This window comes from Salvelinus fontinalis, chromosome 2 (genome assembly GCF_029448725.1).
Source record: "Salvelinus fontinalis isolate EN_2023a chromosome 2, ASM2944872v1, whole genome shotgun sequence".
In the NCBI taxonomy this organism is placed as follows: domain Eukaryota; kingdom Metazoa; phylum Chordata; class Actinopteri; order Salmoniformes; family Salmonidae; genus Salvelinus; species Salvelinus fontinalis.
This window is the reverse complement of record NC_074666.1, coordinates 62630588-62654405: the sequence shown is the minus strand read 5'-3', so window position 1 is coordinate 62654405 and position 23818 is coordinate 62630588. Positions and strand designations below refer to the sequence as shown.

Sequence of the window (23818 nt, the reverse complement as noted above, 5' to 3'; positions counted from 1 at the left end):
AAGTTTACATACACTTAGGTTGGAGTCATTTAAAACCCGTTTTTCAACCACTCCACAAATTTCTTGTTAACAAACTATAGTATTGGCAAGTCGGTTAGGACATCTACTTTGTGCATGACACATGTCATTTTTCCAACAATTGTTTACAGACAGATTATTTCACTTATAATTCACTGTATCACAATTCCAGTGGGTCAGAAGTTTACATACACTAAGTTGACTATGCCTTTAAACAGCTTGGAAAATTCCAAAAAATGATGTCATGGCTTTAGAAGCTTCTGATAGGCTAATGGACATCATTTGAGTCAATTGGAGGTGTACCTGTGGATGTATTTCAAGGCCTACCTTCAAACTCAGTGCCTCTTTGCTTGACATGGGAAATCAAAAGAAATCAGCCAAGACTTCAGAAAAAAATGTGTAGACCTCCACAAGTCTGGTTCATCCTTGGAAGCAAGGAAGGAGGTCTCTCTCCTAGAGAACGTATTTGCTGCAAAAAGTGCAAATCAATCCCAGAGCAACAGCAAAGGACCTTGTGAAGACGCTGGAAGAAACGGGTACAAAAGTATCTATACCCACAGTAAAAGGAGTCCTATATCGACATAACCTGAAAGGCCGCTCAGCAAGGAAGAAGCCACTGCTCCAAAACTGCCATAAAAAAGCCAGACTACGGTTTGCAACTGCACATGGGGACAAAGATCGTACTTTTTGGAGAAATGTCTTCTGGTCTGATGAAACAAAAATATAACTGTTTGGCCATCGTTATGTTTGGAGGAAAAAGGTGGAGGCTTGCAAGCCGAAGAACACCATCCCAACCATGAAGCACGGGGCGGCAGCATCATGTTGTTGGTGTGCTTTGCTACCAAATACTAATTGACTGTATGTAAACTTCTGACCTACTGAGAATGTGATTAAAGAAATAAAAGCTGAAATAAATCATTCTCTCTCCTATTATTCTGAAATTTCACATTCTTTAAGAAAGTTACAAATAAATGCGAAAAAACACCACAATTGGTTAGGGGATCGTAAAACAGCAGCCATCTCCTCCGGAGCCATTATTCTTATCCACTGTCGTAGTACGGATGAAGCCTGAGCTGGAATGTGAAACTAACTGAAGCCCAACTGGATACATCTAGCTACATACGTGGTATAGCCCTCTGGACATTTTAACCAAAAAACCTGGTTGCCTCTGCCAGGAGGCAAAATCTTGGCTGCAAGTGGATCTTCCAGCAAGACGATAACCCCAAGCACGCATCAAAATCCACAAATTATTTATTGACCACAAAATCAAAGTTTTGCAATGGCCATTGCAGTCTCCGGACTTGAACCCCATTGAAAACCTGTACCTTGAATTGAGGAGGGCAGTCCATAAGCACAGGCAAAGGATATCAATTAACTGAAAAGATTCTGTATTAATGAATGGTCTAAGATTCCTTCCAAAGTGTTCTCAAATCTCATAAAACATTTTAATAAAATGCTCAGTGCCATTGTCATCTGAGGGGTGGGCAGTCCTCTTCTGGCTGTGCTGGCTGTGTTGAGATTATAACAATACATGGCCAGGATGTTCAAACGTTCATAGATGACCAGCAGGGTATTATAATAATAATAATAATAATAATAATAATAGCAGTAAAAATAAGAATCATCACAGTGGTTGTAGAGGGTGTAGCAGGTCAGCACCTCAGGAATAAATGTCAGTTGGCTTTTCATAGCCGAGCTTTCCGATTTCCGACAGCAGGTGCGGTAGAGAGAGAGTCGAAAACAGCAGGTCCGGACAAGGTTGCACGTCCGGTGAACAGATCAGGGTAGTCACAGGCAGAACAGTTAACTGGAGCAGCAGCACTACCAGGTGGGCTGGGGACAGCAAGGGGTCATCAGGCCAGGTAGTCCTGAGGCATGGTCCCAGGGCTCAGCTCCTCCGGGAGGAGAGGGAGGGGGAGAGAATATATTAGAGGGAGCATACTTAAATTCACACAGAACACCGGATAAGACAGGAGAAATACTCCAGACATAAGACTGACCCTAGCCCACCGACACAAGCTATTGCATCATACATACTGGAGGCTGAGACAGGAGGGGTCAGGAGACACTGTGGCCCCATCTGACGATACACCCTGACAGGGCCAACCAGGCAGGATATAACCCCACCCACTCTGCCAATGCACGGCCCTTACACCAATACAGGGATATCTTCAACCACCAACTTACTAGCCTGAGACGAGGCTGAGTGTAGGCCACGAAGATCTCCCCCGCGGCACAAACCCAAGGGGGGAGCCAAACCCGGACAGGAAGATCATGTCAGTGACTCAACCCACTCAAGCGACACACCTTCCTAGGGACAGGATGGAAGAGCACCTATAAGCTTGTGACTCAGCCCCTGTAATAGGGTTAGAGGCAGAGAATCCCGGTGGAGACAGGGGAACCGGCCAGGCTGAGACGGCACGGGCAGTTCGTTGCTCCAGTGCTTTTCCGTTCACCTTCACACCCCTGGGCCAGACTACACTCAATCATAGGACCTACTGAAGAGATGAGTCTTCAATATAGACTTAAAGGTTGAGACCGAGTCTGCGTCTCTCACATGGGTAGGCAGACCATTCCATAGAAATTGAGATCTATAGGAGAAAGCCCTGCCTCCAGCTGTTTGCTTAGAAATTCTAGGGACAATAAGGAGGCCTTCGTTTCGTGTTCGTAGCCTACGTGTAGGTATGTACGGCAGGACCAAATCGGAGAGATAGGTAGAAGCAAGTCCATGTAATGCTTTGTAGGTTAGCAGTCAAATCTTAATCAGCCCTAGCCTTTACAGGAAGCCAGTATTGAGAGGCTAGCACTGGAGTAATATGATACATTATTTTGGTTCTAGTCAAGATTCTAGCAGTCGTGTTTATCTCTAACTGAAGTTTAGTTAGTGCTTTATCCGGGTAGCTGGAAAGTAGATCATTACAGTAGTATAATCTAGAAGTGGCAAAAGCATGGATTGACTTTTCTGCATCATTTTTAGACAAAGTTTCAGATTTTTTGCAATGTTACGAAGATGGAAAAAAGCTGTCCTTGAAATAGTCTTGATATGTTCATCAAAGAGAGATCAGGGTCCAGTGTAACGCCAAGGTCCTTCATGCTTTTATTTGAGACAGTACAACCATCAAGATTGTCAGATCCAACAGAAGATCTCTTTGTTTCTTAGTACCTAGAACTAGCATCTCTGTTTTGTCCAAATTTAAAAGTAAAACGTTTGCCGCCATCCACTTCCTTATGTCTGAAACACAGGCTTCCAGGGAGGGCAATTTTGGTACTTCACCATGTTTCATCGAAATGTACAGCTGTGTATCGTCCGCATAGCAATGAAAGTTAACATTGTTACCAGTTGACATCACCAAGAGGTAAAATGTATAGTGAAACAATAGTAGTCCTAAAACGGAACCTTAAGGAACACCGAAACTTAGTTGATTTGTCAGAGGACAAACCATCCACAGAGACAAACTGATATCTTTCCGACAGTTAAGATCTAAACTAGGCCAGAACTTGTCCATGTAGACCAATTTGCGTTTCCAATCTCTCAAAAGAATGTTGTTATCGATGGTGTCAAAAGCAGCACTAAGGTCTAGGAGCACAAGGACAGATGCAGAGCCTTGGTCTGACGCCATTAAAATGTAATTTACCACCTTCACGAGTGCAGTCTCAGTGCTATGATGGGGTCTAAAACCAGACTGAAGCCTTTCGTATATTGTTTGTCTTCGGGGAGGCACTGAGTTGCTGCGCAACAGCTTTTTCAAAAAATGTTGAGAGGTGTGGGAGATTTGAGAGAGGCCGAATAGTTTTTTATTTTTATTTAAATTTTTATTTAACTTGATCACTTGCTAGCTAATTTGTCCTATTAGCTAGCTTGCTGTTGCTAGCTAATTTGTTCTGGGATATAAACATTGAGGTGTTTTACCTGAAATGCACAAGGTCCTCTCCTCCGACAATTAATCGACACATAAAACAGTCAACAGAATCGTTTCTCGTCATCTCTCAACCTTCAAGGCCTTTTCATCTTTGAACTTATATGATGATGGGCATCTACACTTTCATAGTATTAACACGACAACCGGCAATGAGGAGATGGGAGAGGCAGGACTTGCAGCGCGATCTGCTTCAGAAATAGGAATGACTTCTATTTTAGCCCTTGGCAACGCAGACGCTCGTTGGCGTGCGCAATATTTGAATAACATATTCCTAAATTTATTTTGCAACGCGAGCGGTGTAGTCAGGGTATTAGCCAGCACCATCTTCAGATTAGCCTTTACGTCGGTAGCCCTGCCCCCTGGTAAACAGTGTACGATCACTGGATGATTCTCTTTAAGTCTGATACTGCGGGTAATGTCGCTAAGGACTAAGGTTTTCAATTTGTCAGAGCTAATGGTGGGAGGCTTCAGACCCCTTAACTTGTGTAGGAGAGACCAGAGAAGGCTCGGCCTCTGACTCAGACTCATTGCTTAATGGGGAGAACCGGTTGACAGTTTGTCGGCTGAATGAGTGACACCTGTTGAGCATTCCGAAAGCATTTCCTTCCAGAAGCCATGAGAAAATTGTCATGTGGAATTTGACTGCGGTCATGACTCACAGCCCTATTCATACCATGGATCATTTAGCTATTTGGATCTAGACTTTTAGTACCCTTTTAGGTATAACAAAAATTATGAATTTGGCCTTTACTACTATAGTCCATAGAAACGCATTGAATAACACGTTCATTAATGGCAAGAAGACAGTCAAAAAATAAATCATATGGTTTTAAAGTGTCTGTCCTATATCTAGGAGATGTAATATTTCCTGAGCTTTCTTATCTTTTTTGCACACATTTAACCCCATTTAATTTTGTTCGCACTTAAACTACCTCCATACTTGAATTTATTTGTATTTCAGACGAGTTCCTTGGGGCTTGAAGGGGTCTCATCTTTCCGTAGAGTGGACGTAGTTTACTGTGTAGACCGTTTGGACGCTACAGATGTTTTTGTCAGAAGACCCATGGTCTGACAAACACCGCTATAGCTCGGCCATCTTCCACCGCGGATGCAGAAGGCCCGACACAGGCTGATGCGGTGGATTGAGGCGTAGCGCATGCGAAAAACAAATATCTCCTAGCATAAACTGAAGGATTTTGATGGGACTTTAAAAAAAATGTTACTTAGATTGACACATGGGTGTGTCAATAGACACTTAAGGATTAATAGGAATGGAATCATTCTTCTAAAACTGTCTGGCTAGCTAATAAACATACGGTGCAGATAAATACTTCAAATTAATTGTTTTACAACATTTCTTATCACAGCACTGGCAAACCATAGTTGATTAACTCCCTGACCATTTTTGACTTTCTATACCATTTTAAGAAGGTTCATGTCTACTTCCTTATTCTATGCATACTATAGTCTATATGTAAAATGTATACATATTAAATACTTTTTTTCTGTTTTCATATGTAGGACTATAAGCCAGAGGAAGACCCAGCCATCTTCCATTCGGAGAAAACTGGAAGAGGACCGCTGGGACCAGGATGGAAGGCATGTCTGAAATTACACTTGTTCTGTTTTAATTTACCATATTTGGCCATAGATTTTCAAAGTACAAGAAGCATATTTGTTTTCCAAATCTAGCTTTGAATATAAGTGATTTACATGTTAAATCTGGGTATCCTTTGCCTCGCTCATTCCTCCCCTTCACTCTCTTTTACTGTGTAGAAGGAGCTCCACAACAGTAACTGTCCCTATATGACTGCCTATAAGCTTGTAACGGTGCATTTCCGCTGGTGGGGGCTGCAGGGACGAGTGGAGAACTTTATTCACAAGGTAAGAGCTTAGAAGAGCTAAGAGCATCATTATATTCACTAGACTTTTTGCTGCACCGTCTTCTTCGCAGATCCCCAGATTTTAAACTTTTCTATTGAAATTACAACCTTTTCTTACCTTTTGGATGTGGCTTGGCAACGCAAGATTCTTGCTGCACAGCTCAAATTTACAGTGAACATCACAGAAGCCAGTAAGCATGCATTTAACAAACTATTGAACTTTGCCAACAACTTGTTTTGTTTTTATTTTGTCTTTTTTTTTTTACATTAATTTTTTTACCCCTTTTTCTCCACAATTGGTCTTGTCCCATCTCTGCAACTCCCGTACGGACTCGGGAGAAGCCGATGCCGAGACCCCTGCGTCCTCTGAAACACAACCCAGCCAAGCTGCGCTGCTTCTTGACACAATGCCCGCTTAACCCGGAAGCCAGCCGCACTAATGTGTTGGAGGAAACACCGTACACCTGGCGACTGTGTCAGCGTGCATTGAGCCTGGCCCGCTACAGGAGTCTCTAGTGCGCGATAGGACAAGAACATCCCTGCCGGCCAAACCCTCCCTTAACCTGGACGACACTGGGCCAATTGTGCACTGCCCCATGGGTATCCCGTTCGCGGCCGGCTGTGACAGAGCCTGAACTCAAACCAGGATCTCTAGTGGCACAGCTACGCAGTGCCTTAGACCACTGCGCCATCTTTGCCAACAACTTTTAACGTTAAACATTTTACACTGTTGAATAATGCAACTAAACCATATTTCACTTGTCAATAATGCAACAATTCACAAGCAAATCAAATGTTATTTGTCACATGCACCGAATACAACAGGTATAACCTTACCCTGAAATGCTTACTTACAAGCCCTTAACCAACAATGCAGTTCAAGAAATAAAGTTAATAAAATATTTATTAAATAAACTAATGTAAAAAAAAATAATAATCTAATCAATCAAAAAGTCACACAATACATTTGCATAACAATAACGAGGCTATATACATGGGGGCACTGGTACCGAGTCAATCAAATTGTATTTGTCACATGCACCGAATACAACAGTGAAATGCTTACTTACAAGCCCTTAACCAGTTTTAAGAAAAATACCACAAAAAATAATTAAAGAGCAGCAGTAAAATAACAATACAGTAGCAGCAACATTGTGTACAAAATAAGTTACAATGTGAAATAGCACGGTTGGTTAAGAGCCCATCCCTTCCGGCACCATATAATGTGCTGGGTTAGTCGAGGTAATTTGTAAAGTGACTATGCATAGATAATAAACAGCGAGTAGCAGCAGTGTAAAAACAAAGGGCGGGGTGTCAATGTAAATAGTCTGGGGGCCTTACTCTGACACTGCCGAGTATATAGGTCCTGGATGTCAGGAAGCGTGGCCCCATTGATGTACTGGGCCGTACACAGTACCCTCTGTAGCGCCTTACGGTCATTTGCCGAGCAGTTCCGAAGCTAAACAAAATCATTTCTGCATTCTCCTAACATCATAGATTATTAACTACTAGTTAGTAGCTAACATTAGCATTCAGCTATCTGAACCTTAGCTTTTACATTGCAACTTTTGCGTATTAAAGTTAGCTTAGAATGATCAATATCATGAAAATCATTACATGAGATGAAAGCAAATTGCGACCTGAAAATGTTGGTCACTGGTAGTATATATTTAACCTTTATTTAGCCAGGGAGTCATGCTGGGACCACGGTCTCTTTTGCAGATGAGCCCTGCAAGAACACATCAATAAACAACAATTACACTATTGTTAGGTTCTTTATTTTTCTGAGTAAATAACTCATGGACACTAGACAAGCTTTAACCAAGTTTAATTATTCCCAAAGGTTCTGTACAGCTGTGTTCAGACAGCAAAACATTTCTCACCGTCACAGTTATATACCTCCACTTAAAACACTCCTCCTTCTCTCCAATCCTTACATTTTATGGTTCTACAGGAAGAGAATAAACAGGATACCAAACCTTTATTACTCCCTTAAAAGAATCTGTCCTCCCCTCTCTGACCTCAATCCCTCCTTCATCTAATTCACAGATGTCCATCTGTCTCCCCTGTTTCACACATTGCTCTCCTCTCGTCCACCCAACACATTCCGAAGCCATCTGTCTTTCTTCAGAGAACCATTAACTTCTGACATAAAGCCAAGTCTTTTTCATTTCCTATCATTCATTTAATATCTCAATGTTCAAAGTGTTGCCGATTCCAACACTATACACGTAAAATTACACAATACATGAAACGCAAACATGAAAAGTAAAACACAATCATATGAAACAAATGCATTCTTCAGTAAACAGGTCCTGTAACATCTGCCTGAATTGACAGAGGCACCAACTTTAGGGAGTTTTGGAGTTCATTCCACATGAGGCACAAAAAAATGAAAAGCAGATTTACCTTACACAATGGAGATTGAAAAGATTTCCAGGGTTATATAGACTGGAAGTTTGTTTTAAGAACCGTTTCTCTTGAACTGGTTCTGATTTACTGTAAAATGCATATCCCTACCAGAGAGAGAGCCCTCAAAGATCCCAACAAAAAATCAATTGTCCTGCATGATCTCTTTGTGGTAGTACATTCCAATTATCTTTTTTTTTTAAATATATGTAAAGCAGATTGACATGCCCTACTAGATTTAGGATGGATCAATAAGAAATTTCTAATGTGGGGCCTTGCTTGTGTAAGAAAGGTTGAGGACACCTGCTCTAAGCTCTCTCGATTGCTTAAAAACACATCCTCTCATTGTCTCCTCCCTTTCATTTGCACTGATTGGAAAAGAACTTGACAGGTGAAGACAATAGGGTAAAGGTCGTCATTAGGCAGGTTTGTACCTAGTCACCTTAAGATCAGTGCAATGACAATTAGAAAAAGAGTTCCATAAGAATATATCCCTCTCTCACCACACTCTCATATCCCCTCTTCTGCCCTCCATCCCTCCCCCTCCTGGAGCAGCAAGAGAAGCGCCTCTTCACTAATTTCCATCGGCAGCTCTTCTGCTGGCTAGACCGTTGGGTGAACCTAACCATGGATGACATCCGCCGGATGGAGGAGGAGACGCAGAGAGAGCTGGACCAGGTATGCATTCATAAACCCTGATATTGAATGAATATTGGGCACCATTTTCTGCCTGCTAAACAGTCCTTACTATTACCTGTACAGTCTCCCATGGTGTTCAATTTGGTGTTAATGCACTTGTGAAAAAGGAGCGGTACTATTTACTTTAGAGGAGTTCTACTCCTTTACTCTTGTAAATGGCACATATAAAACCATATAGAGACAAAGTGCATTGGAAATCTCACTTTAAAAATAGTTAGAATGTGTGACAAAATACATACAGTGCATTCGGGAAGTATTCAGACCCCTTGACTTTTTCCACATTTTGTTATGTAACAGCCTTATTCTAAAATGTATTAAATGGTATCTCTGGTATCTCCAGAGTTGTTCGATCAGGTTGAAGTCCGGGCTCTGGCTGGGCCACTCAAGGACAATCAGAGACTTGTCCTGAAGCCTCTCCTGCGTTGTCCTGTTGGAAGGAGAACCTTCGCCCCAGTCTGAGGTCCTGAGCGCTCTGGAGCAGGTTTTCATCAAGGATCTCTCTGTACTTTGCTCTGTTCATCTTTGCCTCAATCCTGCCTAGTGTCCCAGTCCCTGCCACTGAAAAGCATCCCCACAGCATGACACTGCCACCGCCATGCTTCACCGTAGGGATGGTGCCAGGTTTCCTCCAGACGTGACACATGGTATTCAGGCCAAAAAGTTAAATTTTGAATTCATCAGACCAGAGAATCTTGTTTCTCATGGTCTGGCAGATAGCCTAGTTGTTAGAGCATTGAGCCAGTAAACGGATGGTTGCTAGATCGAATCCCCGAGCTGACAAGGTAAAAATCTGCCGTTCTGCCCCTGAGCAAGGCAGAAAACCCACTGTTCCCCTGGCGCTGAAGACGTGGATGTCGATTAAGGCACCCCCCCCCCCCCCCCCCCCGCACCTCTGATTCAGAGGGCTTGGGTTAAATGCGATAGACACATTTCAGTTCGACAACTGACTAGGTATCCCCCTTTCCCTTCTTTAGGTTCCTTTTGGCAAACTCCAAGTGTGCTGTCATGTGCCTTTTACTGAGGAGTGGCTTCCATGTGGCCACTTTACCATAAAGGGCTGCAGAGATTGGTTGTCTTTCTGGAAGGTTCTCATCTCCACAGAGGAACTCTGGAGCTCTGTCAGAGTGACTATCAGGTTCTTGGTCACCACCCTGACCAAAGCCCTTCTCCCCCGATTGCTTAGTTTGGCTGGGCGGCCAGCTCTAGGAAGTCTTGGTGATTCCAAACTTCTTCCTTTTTAAGAATGATTGAGGCCACTGTTCATGGGGACCTTCAATGCTGCAGACATTTTTTGGTACCCTTCCCCAGATCTGTGCCTCGAGACAATTGTCTTGGAGCTCTACGGAGAATTCCTTCGACCACATGGCTTGGTTTTTGCTCTGACATGCACAGTCAACTGTGGGACCTTATATAGACAGGTGTGTGCCTTTCCAAATCATGTCCAATCATTTGAATTTACCACAGGTGGACTACATTCAAGTTGTAGAATCATCTCAAGGATGATCAATGGAAACAGGATGCACCTGAGCTCAATCTCAAGTCTCATAGCCAAGGGTCTGAATACTTGTGTACGGCACACCTTTTATTTTTAATACATTTGCCAAAATAAAATTAAAACAGTGTTCGCTTTGTCATTATGGGGTATTATGTGTAGATGGAGGATAAAAACATATATTTAATTAATTTTAGAATAAGGCAGTAACGTAACAAAATGTGGAGAAAGTCAAGGTGCCTGAATACTTTCCAAATGCACTGTATATATCCAAAGAGATGTCAAAAGAAAACAGCTAAAATAAACAAATGCCGATAGTTTGCTGTCATTTCAGCTGGAGAGTTTTAAATCTTTGTTTGCTGTCGACAGCTTGTTAGCTAGCAAGTGACAAGAATGTTAGCCAGCCTTCATTGCAACCATTCTTTGATTGCTTAGCAACGAAAAAGCATTATCAACCAGATTTTTGTCCAGACTATTTCTTCGAGGCAAAGATGAACAGAGCAAAGTACAGAGAGATCCTTGATGAAAACCTGCTCTAGAGTGCTTAGGACCTCAAACTCGGGGCGAAGGTTCACCTTCCAACAGGACAACAAACATAAGCATACAGCCAAGACAACGCAGGGGTGTCTTTGTGACACGTCTCTGAATGTCCTTGAGTGGCCCAGCCAGAACCTGGACTTGAACCTGATCGGCCATCTTTGGAGAGACCTGAAAATAGCATTGCAGCGACTCTCCCCATCCAACATGACAGAGCTTGAGAGGATCTGCAGAGGACAATGGGAGAAACTCCCCATATACAGGTGTGCCAAGCTTGTAGCGTCATACCCAAGAATGCTGTAATTGCTTTAGCTGTAATTGCTGCTAAAGGTGCTTCAACAAAGTGCTGAGTAAAGGGTCTGAAAACTTATGTAAATGTATGTATATGTAATGTATATTTCAGGATTTTTATACATTTGCAGCAATGTCTAAACAAGTTTTTCCTTTGTCATTATGGGGTATTGTGTGTAGATTGAGAAAAAAAACACAATTTAATACATTTTAAAATAAGGCTGTAACGTAACAAAATGTAGAAAAAGTAAAGGGGTCTGAATACTTTATGAATGCACTTTACATATCAATGATGCTCATGCATGATTTTTCCTTGCTCAGAGAAGTTGTTGTCTTGTCAGGACACTGTTCACTCTATGGTACAAGGATAATAGCAGTTGTAAATTGCAACATTGAGGTCATAGAGGCAGTCCGCACGGTTTATACAAACCAGTCATTGGATTTTTCTGTTGCTTTAACCATTTTAGAGAGGGAAGCTCTTTCTGGCAAATGTCAAACATCAGGGTTTGATACTGCGACCAAACAGTCACATTTGCAGCTGTTTGACTTGGCAGTGCGACACATTTTTTATTGGTCTCAAGGGTGCCAGTGATTGATAGATTTTTTTATTTATCCATTTAAAAAATGTTTTGACCTAATCACGTTAGTTTTTGGTTCACAATTTGCTATTTTTAATGATTTATTGAAACTAATTTGCAATTGACCAAAAATAAACCATATTTCCAGAGGAAACAACGCCACTGGATTGCCTGTCTCTGTGCACGTAGGGCCTATATGTCTACCACAGTGGCGGACAGTGCCGTTTAAGATGAGGGAGGATGATTTTATTTTCATAACCATGGCCTTATTCCTATTACAGCATATTGGATGACTCATTCATATTCCATTCACCCAGTTCAATGTAACAGCGATAGGTTTAGGCTACTACATGATACTTAAATTTCCCCTATACCCATCATGAGGTTGCTACAACCTAGCCTATGAATGAAAGTTTAAAACGTAGGTGCACACAGTTCGAGAGACAAATTTGAGGTGACCAACCGTGACATTCAATACCGCCTTGCACACATTTGCCTACATCTAGCTGATATGGGGTGTAATCATTAGTCCAACAGTTGCAAACAAGTTTCTATTGGACAAATTCAGGTATGTTTTGTTCCGTTTACTTTCTTTTGAAGAAATGTTTTTCAACAGAATCGGCAGAATGAATACACCCCTGATCACGCATAAACAGAGTTCACTCATAACAGCCACGTTATATTGCTTCGCTTGTGGACTTCAATGCACAACACATCAGCTGTATGTAACTGGGGCTGTTGCGGTGACCGTATTACTGCAACACCAGCGGTCACTGGTCATGAAGGCTGTCAAATTCCACATGACCGTTTAGTCACAGTTATTAGGCTTCTCCAAGCTCTGATGCTGCTGCTTATCATTAGTAACCTGCCAAACTTGCTAACTGCCTGGTAGTCAGCACTCTGTTGTCCCTCAAATCACTCTGACATCAATGAAATGCAATTGAAAATCTAATCACTTCATGAGATGGGTGAAGAGGCAGTGGCTCAGGTGGTTGATGTCCTTGATGATCTTTTTGGCCTTCCAAAAACATCGGGTGCTGTAGGTGTCTTGGAGGGCAGGTAGTTTGTCCCCGTTAATGCATTAGGCAGACCACACCATCCTCTGGAGAGCGTTGCGGTCGGTGCAGTTGCCGTACCAGGCGGTGATACAGCCCGACAGGATGCTTTCAATTGTGCAGCTGTTAAAGTTTGTGGGTTTTTGGTGCCAAGCCACATTTCTTCAGCCTCCTGAGGTTGAAGAGGCTCTTTTCTGCCTTCTTCACCACATTGTCCTGTGTGGGTGGTCCATTTCAGTTTGTCAGTGATGTGTACGCCAAGGAACTTGAAGCTTTCCACCTTCTCCACTGCGGTCCCATTGACGTAGATGAGGGGGGGGGGGGGGGGTTGCACGCTCTGCTGTTTCCTGAAGTCCACAATCTCCTTTTGTTGACAATGAGTGGGAGGTTGTTTTCCAGGCACCACACTCCCAGAGCCCTCACCTCCTCCTTGTAGGCTGTCTCATCATAGTTGGTAATCAAGCCTACCACTGTAGTGTCGTCTGCAAACTTGATGATGGAGTTGGAGGCGTGCTTGGCCACACAGTCATGGGTGAACAGGGAGTACAGGAGGGGGCTGAGCACGCACCCTTGTGAGGTCCCAATGGTGAGGATCAGTGGAGGTGATGTTTCCTACCTTCACCACCTGGGTGGCAGCCCGTCAGGAAGTCCAGGACTCAGTTGCACAGGGCGGGATTCAGTTCCAGGGCCTCAAGCTTAATGATGATCTTGGAGGGTACTATGGTGTTGATTGCTGAGCTATAGTCAATAAACGGCATTCTTGTCCAGATGGGATAGGGCAGTGTGCAGAGTGATGGCGATTGCATCTATTAGGGCGATAACCAAATTGAAGTGGCTGTAGGGTGGCAGGTAAGTTAGAGGATGTGATATGATCCTTGACTAGTCTCTCAAAGCACTTCATGATGACAGAGGTGAGTGCTACGGGGTGATAGTCATTACGTTCAGTTACCTGTGCCTTCTTGGGTACAGGAACAATGGTGGCCATCTTGAAGTGTGAGACCAACCGTTATTTGCTTGACAATCACCGGCTGACAATTTTGTGACCGCCACAGTCCTATATGTGACCAGGCGAAAAACCTTTCCCAAGCCAAACCTCTACACACAGCCTACGTCGTTGTCACCATATTAGCTAAAGTAACGTCATAGTCAGCATAGCTAATAGCAGTGGTGGATAAAGTACCCAACTGTCATACTTGAGTAAAAGTAAAGAGACCTTAATAGAAAATAACTCAAGTGAAAGTCACCCAGTAAAATACTACTTGAGTAAGTCTAAAAGTATTTGATTTAAAATATACATAACCAGATGGCACCATTTTTATTTATTTAACAAATGTAATTGCGGAAAGCCAGGGACACTCCAACACTGACATAATTTACACACAAAGTGTGTGTTTAGTGAGTCCGCCAGATCAGAGGCTGTAGGGATGTTCGGTTGATAAGTGTGTGAATTGGACTGTTTTCCTGGTCTGCTAAGCATTCAAAATGTAATGAGTCATTTTGGGTGTCATGGAAAATGTTGGTGTAATGGTGTAAAAAGTACAATAATTTCTTAAGGAATGTAGTGAAGTTTAAGTAGTCAAAAAATATAAATAGTAAAGTATAGATACCCCAAAAACTAAAGTAGTATTTTAAGTACTTTACACCACTGGCTAATGTGTTTGTAAACCAGCTACAATCATGCAGTAATGTTAGTGTAAGCAGTTACACCGGTGGGCCCCGGTGGCAATAAATTGGTAATACCAAAAGCTTACCTTGACTTGGAAGAGTGCCAGTGTTGTTGGAAAGTCATAGCCACCTAGCTAAAATAGCATCCCTCTGTTTGAGCAGGGTGTTTCAGTAGGCTAAACTAGCTAGCTGCATTTGGTAACTAAGTAAGTGAAAGTTAAACACCGGAAGTGCTACCTTGTCCCAGACCTGCTGTTTTGGACTCTCTACCGCACCTGCTGTCTCTTACTCTGGATGATTGGCTATGAAAAGCCAACTGCTGGTATTCTATGAATGTTTGAACATCTTGGCCATGTACTATTATAATCTCCACCCGGCACAGCCTGAAGAGGACTGGCCATCCCTCAGTCTGGTTCCTCTCTAGGTTTCTTTGTAGGTTCCGGCCTTTCTAGGGAGTTTTCGTGCTTCTACATCTGCATTGCTTGCTGTTTGGGGTTTTAGGCTGGGTTTCTGTACAGCACTTTGTGACATCGGCTGATGTAAAAAGGGCTTTATAAATACATTTAATTGAAGAAAAAGACACTCTTTCTTCTCCTGGATTTTGGAAGAAATGAATTTCTTCAGAACTGTTAAACTATTTTTTCTCTGAGTCATCTACTCACCAAATGTTATACACTGCAGTGCTAGCTAGCTGTAGCTTATGCATTCAGTACTAGATTCATTCTCTGATCCTTTGATTGGGTGGACAACATTTCAGTTCATGCTGTAAGAGCTCTGATAGGCTGGAGGACGTCCTCCGGAAGTTGTCATAATTACTGTGTAAGTCTATGGAAGGGGAAGTCAATGTCAATGTACCCAGAGGAGAACGGAAGCTAGCTGTCCTCCGGCTACACCATGGTACTACCCTACAGAGTGCTGTTGAGGCTACTGTGGACCTTCTTTGCAAAATAGTGTGTTTTAATCAGTTAAAATCAGGGGAAATGAATTAATTAAACTATAAATATCAGCTACTAGAGCGACTGAAATGACTGCAACACTTAACAAAGAGCTGCAGTTAGTTTCAGAATGGGTGGCAAGGAAGAAGTTAGTCCTAAAATATTTCTGAAACTAAAAGCATTGTATTTGTGACAAATCATTCACTAAATCTAGTAATAAATAATGGTGAAATTGAGCAAGTTGAGGGCAGGTCCCACACAACTCAATTGGCTCATAACAGGGTAGCACGGCTGGCCCTTGGATTCACACAGAGCGCAAACATTAATAATATGCATGTCAATCTCTCCTGGCTCAAAGTGGAGGAGAGATTGACTTCATCACTACTTGTATTTGTGAGCGGTATTGACTACTGGCACACAGCTCAGACACCTGCGCATACCCCACAAGACATGCTATCAGAGGTCTCTTCACAGTCCACAAGTCCAGAACAGACTATGGGAGGCGCACAGTACTACATGGAGCCATGACTACATGGAACTCTATTCCACATCAGGTAGACTACATGGAATAGAGTTCCATGTAGTCATGGCTCCATGTAGTACTGTGCGCCTCCCATAGTAGAAGCAGATAAAATACACCTTTGGGACAGCGGGGACTGTGAAACACATGCACATGGATTTTGTGTTGTAGATGTGGAGTAGTGGCCTTAGGGCACATACTTAGTGTGTTATAAAATTTTACATTCATAACAGATTTCACAACTGCTTTAATTTTGCCAGACCCCAGGAAGAGTAGCTGCCTTGGCAGCAGCTAATGGGGTTCCAGAATAAATACAAAGGGCTCTATTAAATCTGTAAAGCTGAAGCGTTACAGATTCCGCAATATAATTTTAAAAGGAAATTTCCGATTGAGCCGACATATGCAGCATTTACCACGAATGCAGTCTCCTCTAAAGCAGGAATATTGAAATGTAAAGGCAATCACACTGTAAAGATAAACTTCTGTGATGTGGATTGAATAGAGTCCTAAGTGTCTTGCTCAAGGGCACAGCGACACGTGATATAATCTAGGATTTGATACCTACAACCCCCTGGTGAACAGCTCACTTCCTGACCGATTTTTCCCATCGGACCTGGGATTAGAACTGGCAACCCTCCTGTTGCTGACTTGCATCTCTGACCACTATGCTTGCCACCTCGCAAGGCTACCTTACGAGCATGTCCAGTGTAGTCAGGCCAGGCAGTCCACAGCTGCTGTCAGATCAGCAGCACGACCAGGTGGACTGGGGACAGGCACAGCCAGCAATCATCGGGCCAAGGTGTCCTCAGCTGCTGTCCTACGGTCTCAGGCCCTCCGGAAGGGGAGAGAAAGAGGGGAGTTACTGGGAGAATGCTTACGATCACACGGCCCACCGGATATGACAAGTAGACCCTAGCCCCTCTCAACATACTGTATAAGCTATTGCAGTAGTTGTGCATAAGACTGTACAATAAATGTGTTTTGCTATGGCTTAAAATCATATTTTAACAAAAATGTATGTTGCTTTCGTGGAATGTCTGGAAAATGTGTGATTGGATGCATTTTTACATGTTGCTGGTATATAATGTATGGTTTTTCCTCTGCTTTTTTTCAGATGCGGAATGAGGGATCTGTCAGAGGAATGAAAGCAGGAGAAGACTAGACAGAGGGAGGGAGAAAGAGATTGGATGGAAGAGAGGGATATGGGGCTATGTTCAATCAACCATTATTCGACCTTCAGTCCCCCCATGGCCATTCACAGCGTGCCACATCACCGAGTCCTTCCACACATGAAACTGTCATCCCTCATCCAGGAAGTGTCTGTGTGTGAGAGTGTATGGTTTCTATGAGAGAATGTGTATGAGTGTGTATCTTTGTCATAGTATTTGTCCTTGCTTTTCCGTTGGCTCTTAACCTCATTATTTGCTGGCAAATTCATTGTTTTTTACCAAAAAATATTACACGATATCAACCTTTTTATATTAAGTATTATTACCCTCAGTTTTTTTTATTCATTTTGAACCATTAGCTCGTGACTATGCCAGTGAATCCCATAAATCACCCCCACTATTAAGTCTGTGGTGCATTTCTCCTATTTACACATGTATCTAAATTATGATGATAACCAATCACTTATTTTAATTCAAATGTATGCTACTTCAAGTCTCAGTGGTAGCTTCAGATTGAAGAGAACCTGTGAGATGGTCACCATTTTATTGCAGACCTATGAAAGTTTTGAGATGATTGAGTGGATGACATGTCTTTTAAACTTGAGTGTAACCAGTGGAACCCCTCCCGCCTCTGCCCAGACCACGCTTCCAAAGAGTTGGGTTGGCCAGGTAACTTTTGGAGAGTTGAGTCTGATTTACAATAATAATAAAGACTAATATTGACTATCATGAAGCACGCGGTACTGTAGATATGTTGGTAATCCCATCTTTTTCAGTCTGTGTTTCACCGTACTTGGGTGTCAGCTTGACATTTTGAATTTCACTTCTGGTCTGCTTGTTTTTCTTGCCAAAATATTCCCAGGGTCCTGGGATTAAGCAATTTATGCTTTGCAGCTAATGCCTTCTATTTCATCGATTGGATATAGCAAACTTATATTCAGTAGTACTGATGTATTGCTATTGTAGAATGTGATACCACTGTATTTGTGTAGAACTGAAAGCTAAGAAAAAAGTTTCAGAGGAATTAATACAGTATGTCAGGTGTCAACATAGGTCAAATGGGACAATGTTAATGTTTTACAGACACTGCTCGCTTTACTTCTGTAGAGTAACTGATGTGAAATGGCTAGCTAGTTAGCGGTGGTGCGCGCTAGCAGCCTTTCAGTCGGTGATGTCACTTGCTCTGAGACCTTGAAGTAGTGGTTCCCCTTGCTCTGCAAGGGCCGTGGCTTTTGTGGAGCGATGGGTAACGATGCTTCGTGGGTGACTGTTGTTGATGTGTGCAGAGGGTCCCTGGTTCGAGCCCGGGTATGGGCGAGGGGACGGACGTAAAGTTAAACTGTTACAAGAGCATGACACTGATATCTAATCAGAGCCAAGTAAGCTGCATTAACTTGAACAAAGCACTGTGTGTTAAATGACAATTGTTTCCATTAATACCTTTTTAATGCATTTAAATGCCAAGCATGCCCCAGCAGTCTGTGGAAAACTTTACTGGGTTGGCACTTTCATAGGGACAAGAGGGGCATTGCTAGATTCAATCCGGACAGCAGAAGAGCCACATTATAGTGCGATAATTATGATTTCCGATTGAGCCGATGTATGCAACATTTGCCTTGAATGCAGTCTCTGCAAATGTGGCCTTTAAATTTCGCCATCTGAATTGATACTAGGCCTTGATTAATCTACTAAATGGACTGACAAATATAAAGCCTTTAATAATGGATCTCGGCTGGATTTAACACCGTATTGTAACTACATTGTGAAAAGGTAGGTCATCTCTTGGTACAGTTTTCCCTACCAGACTTTGGGGATCTTTATTTTGATAAGAGAAAAAAATATACACTGTGGATAACGGGGGGCTGCATCAACATTTTAAACATTGTTCAGGTTGGAACCCAGCTGAAGTGGTCTAACCCAGCCCAAAGTCGGTCCTTCCGCCGGGTGAACGTTTTTTTTCTCCCCCCACCACTAACTACAACGCTGATTCAAATCACTCATAAAGCTTTGATTATTTGAATCAACTGTGTAGTACTAGGACCAAAACGTGCACATGGGGGTTTGGGAAACCCTGGTTTAAGGGACCAGTCAACATTTACAGAGATTGTTACCTGGAGAGAAATGGGGCAGGGTCATGCTTTTTCAATTTCATTCAGGGGGAGGGTTTAGTATTTATTACGTTTTTGTCTAGAGGATGGCCATGCAATTTGTAATGGATTAAATGTCAGTATTTGTCAGCATTTTGAATTTTACTTATTGAATTAGGCAGTGTAACTTTGGTGAACAACCTTGCTCTCTTTCTCCTTGCTGCCTGGCTGGGTGGGTATTTCACTTTTACTTTTTCATTGGCTGTTCGATCAGATACTCTACAAGCCAAGCACAATTAGTGATGATCTAGGGAGCTAGCGCACAACAAGAAGAGTGGTAGAAATACAGCAATTCAAAAACAACTGGGAACTTGGAAATCTCCGAGGTATGTGCATTCAAAACAACTGGGAATTCGGGTAAAAAATGTGCGCAACTGCGAAAATCATTTTGAATGGTCATCCAACTTGGAATTCAAAGTTTGAAACTCAGGCATCTTTCTCGAGCTCCGACTTTCTGACCTGAATTTTACTGACATGATTCCGACCTGAAGTGTATATTTTTTTGTAATCGGTTTGTCTTAAAATCACAAAAAAATGGTTTATCACAACAAGCATGGCGTTAAATAATTATGCAAGGACCACAGATTGGGGAAAAAGTGCCATGAAATGGTGAATGTATTAAATCAGGTGTTGGAGGAGTTGCTCCGAATGACAGTCCAGCCATCCACATGGACTGCTATGTGTAGACTATGCCTACGAGTTGTTCTCCGTTTTCGAGCGATATGTTTATCCTAGACTGCATGTAATTTCATATCAATCAGATTAAAATATATATACACTGCTCAAAAAAATAAAGGGAACACTTAAACAACACAATGTAACTCCAAGTCAATCACACTTCTGTGAAATCACTATCCAATTAGGAAGCAACACTGATTGACAATAAATTTCACATGCTGTTGTGCAAATGGAATAGACAAAAGGTGGAAATTATAGGCAATTAGCAAAACACCCCCAAAAAATGAGTGATTCTGCAGGTGGTGACCACAGACCACTTCTCAGTTCCTATGCTTCCTGGCTGATGTTTTGGTCACTTTTGAATGCTGGCGGTGCTCTCACTCTAGTGGTAGCATGAGACGGAGTCTACAACCCACACAAGTGGCCCAGGTAGTGCAGTTCATCCAGGATGGCACATCAATGCGAGCTGTGGCAAAAAGGTTTGCTGTGTCTGTCAGCGTAGTGTCCAGAGCATGGAGGCGCTACCAGGAGACAGGCCAGTACATCAGGAGACGTGGAGGAGGCCGTAGGAGGGCAACAACCCAGCAGCAGGACCGCTACCTCCGCCTTTGTGCAAGGAGGTGCACTGCCAGAGCCCTGCAAAATGACCTCCAGCAGGCCACAAATGTGCATGTGTCTGCTCAAACGGTCAGAAACAGACTCCATGAGGGTGGTATGAGGGCCCGACGTCCACAGGTGGGGGTTGTGCTTACAGCCCAGCACAGTGCAGGACATTGGGCATTTGCCAGAGAACACCAAGATTGGCAAATTCCCCACTGGCGCCCTGTGCTCTTCACAGATGAAAGCAGGTTCACACTGAGCACATGAGCACATGTGACAGACGTGACAGAGTCTGGAGACGCCGTGGAGAACGTTCTGCTGCCTGCAACATCCTCCAGCATGACCGGTTTGGCGGTGGGTCAGTAATGGTGTGTGGTGGCCCTCCATGTGCTCGCCAGAGGTAACCTGACTGCCATTAGGTGCCGAGATGAGATCCTCAGACCCCTTGTGAGACCATATGCTGACACATGCACATTTGTGGCCTGCTGGAGGTCATTTTGCAGGGCTCTGGCAGTGCATCTCCTTGCACAAAGGCGGAGGTAGCGGTCCTGCTGCTGGGTTGTTGCCCTCCTACGGCCTCCTCCACGTCTCCTGATGTACTGGCCTGTCTCCTGGTAGCGCCTCCATGCTCTGGACACTACGCTGACAGACACAGCAAACCTTTTTGCCACAGCTCGCATTGATGTGCCATCCTGGATGAACTGCACTACCTGAGCCACTTGTGTGGGTTGTAGACTCCGTCTCATGCTACCACTAGAGTGAGAGCACCGCCAGCATTCAAAAGTGACCAAAACATCAGCCAGGAAGCATAGGAACTGAGAAGTGGTCTGTGGTCACCACCTGCAGAATCACTCCTTTTTTGGGGGTGTCTTGCTAATTGCCTATAATTTCCACATTTTGTCTATTCCATTTGCACAACAGCATGTGAAATTTATTGTCAATCAGTGTTGCTTCCTAAGTGGACAGTTTGATTTCATAGAAGTGTGATTGACTTGGAGTTACATTGTGTTGTTTAAATGTTCCCTTTATTTTTTTGAGCAGTGTATATATTTCACTGTGTAAATTAATTGGGTAGGCCTATAAGCTATTTACCGCAGTATTATTTCTAATAATTCCTCTTTAGCTCTTGTAGATAGAATAGGCCTACTTGTACACTTTTCAAGCATTGTATTTACTACTAGAGCCTGCTCTTGTGTGCTGAATTTAAAATACAGAAACCAAAATAACTGGCGTAGCCTATACACTACGCCAATTCTGTTGCAGAACGTTTCTTAAACGGGAGCAAACAAAACTGGAAGGGACCTAACTGAATTTGTCTTTTTCGATGAGGATTATTGGCGGCTGGCATCCAAAAATGTTGCATTACCGCCACCAACTAGACTGGAGTACAATTTATCAAGGACATCAACCATCAAGGTCATCAAACACTCAATCCACGGCCTATTCCCCCCGCTATCAAATCAAACTTTATTTGCCACATGCGCCGAATACAACAAGTGTAGACTTTACCGTGAAATGCTTACTTACAAGCCCTTAACCAACAGTGCAGCTCAAGAAGAATAAAATATTTACCAAGTAGGCTAAAATATAAAGTAATAATAAAAAGTAACACAATGAGAATTACAATAACGAGGCTATATACAAGGGGCACCGGTACCGAGTCAGTGTGCAGGGGTACAGGCTAGTTGAGGTAATCTGTACAAGTAGGTGGGGGGTGAAGTGACTATGCATAGGTAACAAACAAACAGCGAGTAGCAGCAGTGTACTAAAGGGAGGGGGGGGGCAATGTAAAAGGTCTGCTGGCGATTTTTTTATGAATTGTTCAGCAGTCTAATGGCTTGGGGGTAGAAGCCCGTGTGGCTCAGTTGGTAGAGCATGGCGCTTGCAACCCCAGGGTTGTGGGTTCAATTCCCACGGGGGGACCAGGGTTCAATTCCCACGGGGGGACCAGGATGAATATGTATGAACTTTCCAATTTGTAAGTCGCTCTGGATAAGAGCGTCTGCTAAATGACTTAAATGTAAATGTAAATGTAAGCTGTTGAGGAGCCTTTTCGTCCGAGATTTGGCGCTCCGGTACCGCTTGCTGTGCGGTAGCAGAGAAAACAGTCTATAACTGAGAAAATTGTCTATAACTTGGGTGACTGGAGTCTCTGACAAATGTATTTGCTTTCCAGTGATGTACTGGCCCATTCGCACTACCCTCTGTAGCGCCTCTGTAGTCAGATGCCATACCAGGAGGTGATGCAACCGGAGTGTGCTTATTACAGACCTCAAATGTAAGAATTCTACAGGGGATTGTGTTACGGCTCTTGTTTGTGGAATGACCGGACCAAGGTGCGTAGGCGTACATCGTTCTTTTTATTTATGACACCAAAAGCAAAATAACAACGACGAAATCGCACAGTTCTGTAAGGCAAATAAACTATACAGAAAACAAGATCCCACAAAACCCAAAAGGAAAATGACAACTTATATATGATCCCCAATCAGAGACAACGATAGACAGCTCCCTCTGATTGGGAACTATACTCAGCCAAAAACACAAAGAAATAGAAAACAGATTTTTCCACCCGAGTCACACCCTGACCTAACCAAACATAGAGAATAATAAGGATCTCTAAGGTCAGGGCGTGACAGATTGACAATTCCATAATCTTGTAATGAACAAATGACACACCGTGGCCTGGCCTGTCCATTCCAAGTCGTTATCTCCTTGAAGCTAACCTCACCAGGCTTCTTCGGCGCTACCAAGTCTTTCAGCAGTGTAAAAGTCTTTGAACCCACGACCGATAGAAACAGCTCTTCTTCTGTTGTCCTGTATCTCGTTGGCCTCCAAAAACTGTAAAAAATGTCCCTCATACAGTATGTGCTGAAACTATCGATTAGCTTCACCGTAGCACCAAGCGGTCTCATTAATGAACAACGCCATGGCTCTCGTTAGTCCGTGCGCGATGATGCAGATTCCAACTAGCCGCGCAGCTAGCTTGCTCAATTGGTCGTCAGCAAATGTAGTATTTTACCTCAGAATTCATCTCATCGCCATCGCCAGTTGTTGCGTCTTAGATTGTTAGATGCTGGGTTCTTTACTGACGACTTCGGCAATTTGTAAACAAAGGAATATGTTTATTTCACATTCACACAGGTAACACAGATAGACATGACTATTCGCTGCCTCAGCCCTACTGGCCTCTCATTAGCCAATCACTCTCTTTGGAGGGCA

The 23818-nt window shown here is 43.0% G+C and overlaps 1 protein-coding gene across 1 annotated transcript in view; it reads left to right on the top strand.

The window, feature by feature from the left end:
- The window catches only part of pitpnbl (phosphatidylinositol transfer protein, beta, like), a 35700-nt gene extending 17796 nt beyond the window's left edge, over positions 1-17904 (top strand). Inside the window, exons 8-11 of the mRNA XM_055881344.1 lie at positions 5460-5537; positions 5715-5822; positions 8786-8908; positions 17117-17904. Coding sequence (XP_055737319.1) covers positions 5460-5537; positions 5715-5822; positions 8786-8908; positions 17117-17164 — 357 coding nt within the window. The 3' untranslated portion in view covers positions 17165-17904. The remainder of the gene's footprint in view (positions 1-5459; positions 5538-5714; positions 5823-8785; positions 8909-17116) is intronic.
- Positions 17905-23818: the final 5914 nt, after the last annotated feature.